The sequence below is a fragment of the Pundamilia nyererei genome, unplaced genomic scaffold (assembly GCF_000239375.1).
Source record: "Pundamilia nyererei isolate P.nyererei 1_Seehausen unplaced genomic scaffold, PunNye1.0 scaffold00443, whole genome shotgun sequence".
NCBI lineage: Eukaryota > Metazoa > Chordata > Actinopteri > Cichliformes > Cichlidae > Pundamilia > Pundamilia nyererei.
Genome location: NW_005187844.1, coordinates 220,257 through 229,045, shown reverse-complemented (window position 1 = coordinate 229,045; position 8,789 = coordinate 220,257). Strand labels below are relative to the sequence as shown.

Genomic DNA, 8,789 nt, shown 5'->3' with positions numbered 1-8,789 from the left:
AAGCTATTTATAAATTCTAGATATATCTGTTGTTTAAAGTTAATCAAACTTATTATGAAAGGATTTTTGGCCTGGGTAACCCAAAGACACCAAACCATACTGGGAAGGCGTAGACTATCATTAATATCTGAGGGTTTTGAAAACACTACTTGGTAAGGGGATGTACTTGTGAAGATGAAAAGAAGAAAAAAAAATTCTCAGAAGACTTATATAAACCAAGGAAAACAAACGTACGCCCATATACACAAGCTGGATGTCAGACAGAGATGGAAAGATCAGCTGTTTTAATTGGTCTGGTATTGGCTGCTTATCTGACTCAAACAACCATGTCTACAGGGGCTTGGGCTGGTACGGTAGTATCATCTGTGAAATGCAAGCTTCAAGGAAGCACTCGTTTGCCTGCATTCTCAATGGACGGGGACTTTGTTATTGGTGGTGTTTTCTCTCTTCATACCTACGCACACACAGTTTACAATGACTACACCATCATACCCGAGCCTGTGAAATGCAAAGGAAGGTCAGTATTGGAAAGAAGAGAGTGATCAAAACATATTGCACTATGTAAGAATGAAAATGTTTTCACGTTTTATTTTCTGTGGTATTACATTGCTTCTGTATGGTTCTGAAAAAAATCACCAAGAAAAATATTCCAATAGTCAGTCATTTATATTTGTGGAAGTAATATTTGTGTTTTTGAAAACAGAAATCATATTTTTAAACAACAATCTTACAAAAATCAAACAGGAAATGACAAGCCTTTACATATTTATTTATACATTTTTGTGATTTATCATGATAATCATTTCTGCTGAATTTAACTGATGAAGCAATGTGTTGAAGTGCCCGTAAAAATGTAAGTCATTATTTGTCAATGGTCAAAACCCACAACTCCTACAATGTTTTCTTGTGACATTTAACCTAAGTCTGTAGTTTAATTTCTAAAAGTGAGTTAACTTTCTGCAGGATTAATGATCTGCAATCATTACGTGCAATGATCTTTGCCATAGAAGAGATTAACAACAGCACAGAGCTGCTGCCCGGAATTAGGCTCGGGTATCAGATCTATGACTCATGTGCATCAGTGGCTGTGGCAGTGCATGTGGCATTTCAGTTTCTAAATAGCTTCGACCCTGTGTTTTTCATTGGTAACAATTGCTCACAATCTGGTATGGTGATGGCCGTTGTTGGGGACTCTGGGTCTATGACATCCATCAGTTTGTCACAAGTCATCAGTTCTTTTAACATTCCCCAGGTAAATGCCAATTTCCAATTTCTGTCAATTTTTGTATTTAAAATATGCCATGTGATATTTGTGTTTGCAGTATTTTCTGAGCTACACTGTTTTATTTCTTTTGGTTTAGGTGAGCCACTTTGCCACATGTGCATGCTTGTCTGACAAGCAGCAGTACCCAAGTTTTTTCAGAACAGTCCCCAGTGACCAGATTCAAGCTGAAGCACTAGCCAAGCTAGTGAAACACTTTGGCTGGACTTGGATAGGTGCTGTTCGGTCAGATTCGGATTATGGAAATAAGGGCATGGCTTCTTTTCTCCAAGCAGCACAGAAAGAGGGGATCTGTGTGGAATACTCTGTATCTTTTTATCGGACAGACCCACAGAGCAGAATTCAGAGAGTGGCAGATGTTATCCGCAGGTTTCTTCATCAGAGATAATTATTGTGCATTGACTTGTTTAATTATCTTTAAAATAAACATTTGATGATGTAAAAAGACACAAAAACATTTTTCAAATGCACTATGTCGTCTCAGCAGGTCTACAGCTACAGTTGTGGTGGCATTTGCAGCTTTAGGAGACATGAAGATATTGTTGGAGGAGCTTTCACGTGAGCCTTCCCCACTTCGCCAGTGGATAGGCAGTGAGTCATGGATAACATACTCAGAATTAAAGAGATTCCATTTATGTGCTGGGGCCATTGGATTTGCGATTCCGAAGTCAGTAATTCCAGGTCTAAGAGACTTCTTGTTGAATCTGTCTCCCTCTGAAGTGGCTTCTTCTCAAGTACTTACTGAGTTTTGGGAAGATTCATTCAACTGCACACTTAAAAACAGTAAGGAATGTTTCTAGGTTTAAATGATCCTGTCAAACTTCTGGTGTTACAAGGTGCACTGTTGATCCATAAGCTTAGCAGTTTTCAATTAAATATTATACACACACGCACACATACACACACACACACACGCACGTATGGTTTTCAGAATATTGGTCACAGTGGAAAGTACATAAAAGAGATCTGAGACTAGTTTGAATTTCAGAGTTTAAAATGTCAGTTCTGTCTTTGTTTATTTTTAGATACTGTTGCAGACAAGAAGGTATGTGATGGAAAAGAAGACATAAACAGTCTCCATAATCAGTACACTGACACATCTCAGCTCAGAATTACTAACATGGTGTACAAAGCTGTGTATGCAATAGCACATGCCATTCATAATGCAATGTGTCAAGGAGCAAATGTCACAGCTCAGTGTGACACATTAACCAAGTTGCAGGCCAAACAGGTCAGAAGAAATAAATATCTTAATGGCAGTTTCCCTCATCACCTGCTTGAATTCAATTTTGTATTATTATTGATTATTGCACTATTTTATCTATTTCCTTTCTCTCCCACCCTCTCTCTTTATTCATGTTTACAGATTTTAACTGAACTGAAAAAGGTAAATTTTTCCCAAAATGGATATGATGTGTCATTTAATGCTAATGGTGATCCTGTGGCTATTTATGAGCTCGTTAACTGGCAGAAAAGTGAAAGTGGCATCATTGATATTATAACTGTAGGGCTTTATGATGCATCACTACCAGTGGGCCACGAACTTTGGATTAACAGAAATATAACCTGGATGGAGGATAGCAGAAAAGTAATGACTCAAAGGATGAGAATCTAACTCTACTGAACAAGATAATTTATATTTATTATGCCACCTTTGTGTGTTGACAGGTGCCAGTGTCAGTGTGCACTGACAGTTGTTCTCCAGGAACTCGTAAAGTACTGCAGAAAGGAAAACCCATCTGCTGCTATGACTGTATAGCGTGTCCTGAGGGAGAGATCAGTAATACAACAGGTAAAATGAAAAAAACTCTATGCATGTAAAATGTTTTTATTGTGAACATATGAAAATTACAGAAATTACAAGGAGCCTATATATTTTTTTTCTCTCTTATTCAGATTCAGCTGACTGTTTACCCTGCCACAAAGAATTCTGGCCTAATGCAAAGAGAGACACTTGTATCCCTAAACCTATAGAGTTTCTTTCCTTTCAAGACATCTTAGGAATCACCTTGGCTACATTCTCAGTCATTGGTGCCTGTCTGGCCATTATCACTGGAGTTGTATTCCTTTATCACAGGACATCTCCAATTGTCCGAGCCAACAATTCTGAGCTGAGCTTCCTGCTGCTCATCTCACTGACTCTGTGTTTCTTATGTTCATTAACTTTCATTGGAGCACCATCTGAGTGGTCCTGCATGCTGCGTCACACTGCATTTGGGATCAACTTTGTTCTCTGTATTTCCTGTGTACTTGGGAAAACTATAGTGGTTTTAATGGCTTTTAAAGCTACAATTCCAGGTAGTAATGTGATGAAATGGTTTGGTCCTCCACAGCAGAGAATGACTGTTATGTCTTTCACATTTATTCAAGTTTTAATATGTTCTTTTTGGTTAGTATTCAGTCCCCCTTTTCCAATAAAAAATCTAACCACATACAAGGAGAAAATCATATTGGAATGTGCATTAGGCTCTCCTGTTGGCTTCTGGGCTGTTCTCGGGTACATAGGGCTACTTGCTTTGTTTTGCTTTGTTTTAGCCGCCTTAGCCCGCAAATTACCTGATAATTTCAATGAAGCCAAGTTTATCACCTTCAGCATGCTGATATTCTGTGCAGTGTGGATCACCTTTATCCCAGCATATGTTAGTTCACCTGGGAAATTTGCTGTAGTTGTAGAAATTTTTGCCATTCTGGCCTCCAGCTTTGGACTAATAATGTGTATATTTGTTCCAAAATGTTTTATCATATTGTTTAAGCCTGAGAAGAACACCAAGAAATGTTTAATGAACAAAAATTAATCAGAGTATATTGGACTTTTCACAACAAGCTAGTATTCCATTTTTAAGCTGAAATTCTACATATTCAATATGCATAGGAAAGTTTTGGTTACTTTGTCAAATTAAGATTATTTCTGTTGTGATTAATAGCAAACACAGAAATGTATTTACAAATTAAGGGAGTGATTTGAAAAGATGGATGGGATACTTTTTAAGGTCTTTTTTTTTCTGGAAAACCTGATTAATTTGCACAATAACTTTTATGCAATAAATTGTACAATATTGCCAGATGTAGCAAAAGATGATACAAATTAAATTTCATTTATGACTGATAATTAATTCATTTTATTTAAACGGTTCAGAAGTTTCAACATTTCCTCCAGTTAGGGTTAGGGTAATTGATTTACTGACCATCATCCAATTATTTAGGGAAAAACAGCTATCCAAAGTTTCCTGGCCCTGGAAAAGTAATCGCCCTCCCCTTAGTGAGAGCCATTATCCACAAATGGATGAACCTTAAAACCAATTACCTACCGAATTTGTCTCAGTTAGGGTGAATGTTTGTGATTCAACAACAAGAAAGAAACTGGACAAAAATGGTATTCATGGGGGAGCCGCAAGGCAAAAACAACAACAAAAAACTGCTGACCAAAGTCCAAAGAATACCAAACTGGATATCCTGAAGGCAAATGCTCATGCTCTATAATTTAAGTACAGTCAGATTATGTAGCAGGACAATTATCAGAAACACACTAACAAATCTATTTTATGCTCAAAAAAAGGAAAATGATGATTTTGAAGTCAAATTCTGGACTTAATCAGATCGAGATAATTTGGCATGGCCTTATAAATGTCATTTAGGGGTGGCTGTAGCTCAGGTGGCAGAGCAGGTCAGCCACTAATCAGAAGGTCGGCGGTTCGATCCCAGGCTGCTTCCTGGCTGCATGCCAAATATCCTTGGGCAAGATACTAACCCCGTGTTTGCCTACTGGTGGTGGTCAGAGGGCCCGGTGGCGCCTGTGTCCGGCAGCCTTTCCTCTGTCAGTGCGTCCCAGGGCAGCTGTGGCTACGATGTAGCTTGCTATCGCCAGTGTGTGAATGACTGAATGTAGTGTGAAGCGCTTTGGGGTCCTATGGACTAGAAAAGCGCTATACAAATGCAGGCCATTTACCATTTATTTGTAAAATCTCTAATGTGATGAGTCAGTGAAGCTCACTTCTGTCTAATGACAGCAATGCTGAGGTGTGTTGTACTCAGAGACTTTGCAAATAAACTCTAATAGAATAGGAGAATGGTATCAAAGTGTTTATCATAGCATCTAATAAGAGAACTCTAATATTTGATTCTTTCAAAGTCATTATACAAATGATAAACTTTCAATTTGGCCAACAATCTCAACTGGAGATAAAAATAATATATACATTTTTTTTTTTTTTTTACCACAGAACTAATCTGTTTGTCAAAGTTGGCACTAATAGTTGTTTCCTAATTTATGCACCCATCTGCTACCAGAAGAAGCATTGTTGGTGAGAAATGCTATCAATCTGTTAACCCTTTAAGACCTACCATAGAACCAAGTCTGCCAGAGTTATCTTTATATTTTTACATGCTGTAGTGCCATTTTTGGGAGCATTCCAAGTTACTATACATCAGTATAACCATTATAACCCAAATTTTAATAATATTTCTGCATTAAGTCTACAATAACTACACAAATTGCAACAAAGTGCAATTTACAAAAAAATAGAAAATCGTTTTTGTTTTTTGTTGTTTTTTAAATATATTTCTAGTTAGAGAAATTTAAGAGGTTTGTCCCTCAAAACTGTAAATACAAAAAAGTTGCACAAAATAGTTTCTTTCAACAGGAAATTTATTTTGAGTGTCTTCATAGTTTTATTTTTGAGATACACCAATTTTTATATACTGTTGGAAAAAAAATATTGCAATGCAAATTTGCAAAAGAAACCCCAGCATGTGCATCAAAATAAACTATTTCCAGCAGTGTAACATGACTTTTAAAAACACCAGTACAGGCTTATAAGGCCCCAAAGGTAAAAATCTACATTTTGTGCGAATAATGACATCATTTCCAGTTTTGGCCAGGTAATGGTGGACACGCGATAGTTCACGCTGACGTCTATTCCTTTTTTTTTTCCTGTTCTTTCTCTCTTTTTCTTCTCTGATGGGAACACACACTGGTCATTTTACTATTTGAATAAATGTTCCCCGACTGACAGCTGCCTGTCTAACTTACTTAGCACAATTAAACTGAATCTTTGCCAACCAAAACCTCTCAGCCCATGACAGCTGGGATATGAGCAAGGGTTTCAGAAAATGAATGGATGTTGTGTGATTTGGACTGGAAAGAAAGAGCATCCAAAGAAAACCTGTGAGTACCTTCATAAGCCAAAAGTTCATGTGCATGTCTTGTGTTTAGGCAGTGAGGTAAAAAATGGTAGCTGCTGTTGATTATAAATGTAGTATTACTCAAAATTATAATCAAGGAAGTCTGGGAAATGTTAAAAAACTATAAATGCACCCCAGCAGCTACTGGATTCTAGAGGCTCCAATTCCTTGTTAGCTATTGGCTGTTATTTATACTGTCAACAATAAAAGCTGTTGTTACACGCGGGTCACTAAACACTTGCACAAAGTCTAACTCCTTGGGATTGCTATATGATGAATATTGATTTAAAAAAAAGAAATAAACATGTTTCAGTTTCCTGGGGTATTTAGCATGACTGATCTGCTGCAGTCCTGTTCCGATTTGATGAGACAAACCCTCACACACGGATCCCCCTCATGCAGCTCATCCCTTCCCATCTCTCCCATATGGGACAGATTGAGTTGTGACCACAGCTCCTCACTCCCATCCTGAGTCAAGCCTGCACAAATCAGTCTCCTTTCACACTTTCCTGAGGCCACACAGAAAGTAGAGAAGGCACTGATTCGGCTGGAGACTCTCGCTCTGCATTACTCAGGTCGGATGTAAATCCCCTTTAGGTCGGGGGTCAAGTGTTTTCATCATGTGTGCAGCTATTATTTTACGCGTCATTATCAGCTGTGCAATACCGTTACTTAGGCAGGAAACGGGCGTAGATGCTAGCGAGGAAGTAAAGAGACGCGGGTGGATGGCTTGTTGCCCTGCAGCTGTGATTTGAGTCTCCCCCCCCAGGACCTCACACAAGCCAATTCACATCCATCCACCAAGTCCTCACCATTTCAGAATGTGAAGGAAGCAGCTGCGTTTCATCCTCCCAACCACCGTTGGCAAGCTGTAGTGACCATCAATGGGCCCAAAGCGCAACTTCCTTGTCTTCTGACCACAGCTGCTCAGATTTTTGATAAGCTTAGAAGTTTGAAGGTTGTTTATTAGATCCCAGACTTCGCTTCCCACCAAAATCAACCCATTCTTATATATCCTACAAGAAGAGCCAAAATACATTAGCATCGTTGTAATCCAATCCAAGTGTTGCATGTTAGTGCTGATAGAAAGCAGTGAAGTAGGGACTCCATCAGTTTCTAAAAGGTTTCTCTTGTTTAGATTTATTAGCCAACACTCAAGTATTACCCGGGTTTGGGAATAAATTTATTATGAAGTAAAGGCTCACACTTTTCCATTAGACTGGCTACTGCTCCGCCACACACATCATAGATGTCCCTGCCCAACATCAATAAGTTGTGCTGTTAACAGATGAAGCCGTGATTATCTCTACATAATGTAAATGTTGTCTTTCCTCCCTGTGCATTAAGAGGCAACAAGAAATATTTTCTCTGTTGCATAGCAGCAAATGACTGCTAACATGGCAAAGTGCTCAGATGTCTGGCCCCGGGAACAAAATTTATAGCCTGCATAATATTTTAAAAAACGCACACATACAATTACGAAGCAAGATGATTATATTATAGTCTGTCTTTTACTCTTTGCAGTAATGGAGTGTTATCATTTACGGCAAAAGCAAGTTTTAACAAAGGTCAGTCAGTGAATTAAACATCTAAGGTCTCACATTTCTTTATTTGTATCTGTTTCTACCCATTAATGGTCAAATCTAATGTCTTGATATCAGTATATTAACTTTATAAACAGGACAACTGGATTGACCTGATGTCCTATAAGCTGTTTTGTGTTTCTCGAGGTCATCCATCAAACATAATTTACAATTGCAGTTTCTAGGAGCAGTTAATAGTGCTGAACCAAACGGCAACCTCAAGGGTTTGAAAATGAAGCCAACAGTCTCTCCAGTGGTCAGTCCAAACAGGCAAATGTTCAACCCTACAGCATTAAAAATGATGTTTACAACACAGCACATGGATAGTTTTCACCTTCTAACAACTGTATGGCTATAACCATCCAATTACAGAACCGTAGCCTCACTTTTGTAATTACAGTGACCAAACTAACCTTCTACATGTTTTGTTGATATCATCTGGAGATTTTGAACATACATGGCTGGATTTGACACATGTTTGTGCTTCTAGTGAGTGAAATTCTAGCAGTTTACTAGTCGGCTACAATACACCTTTTCATCTAAGTATGGTGACTTCTGGCTCCAGAAATAGAAAAAGTGCAAGAAACATGAGGATTGAAAAACAGTGGGTGAAAGAAACTTGTAAGTTTAAGGGTGTTTACTTAAAACAACATAATAGTTTAGTCTAATCTACATATGCTACCTTTTATACATATGGCAAGCTATTCTGGTATATCTGTTCTGAAATGTTTGTAGTCAGCCTG

The 8,789-nt window shown here is 38.1% G+C and overlaps 1 protein-coding gene across 1 annotated transcript; it reads left to right on the top strand.

Moving 5' to 3' along the window:
• The first annotated feature begins 368 nt into the window (after window positions 1–368).
• LOC102209449 (extracellular calcium-sensing receptor-like) lies at window positions 369–4,077 on the top strand. Its single transcript, XM_005753618.2, has 8 exons — window positions 369–517; window positions 964–1,252; window positions 1,362–1,651; window positions 1,770–2,065; window positions 2,308–2,513; window positions 2,649–2,870; window positions 2,951–3,074; window positions 3,179–4,077. The coding sequence occupies exons 1-8, from the start codon at window positions 411–413 to the stop codon at window positions 4,075–4,077; spliced, it is 2,433 nt and encodes an 810-aa protein (XP_005753675.2). The 5' UTR covers window positions 369–410.
• The last annotated feature ends 4,712 nt before the right edge of the window (window positions 4,078–8,789 follow it).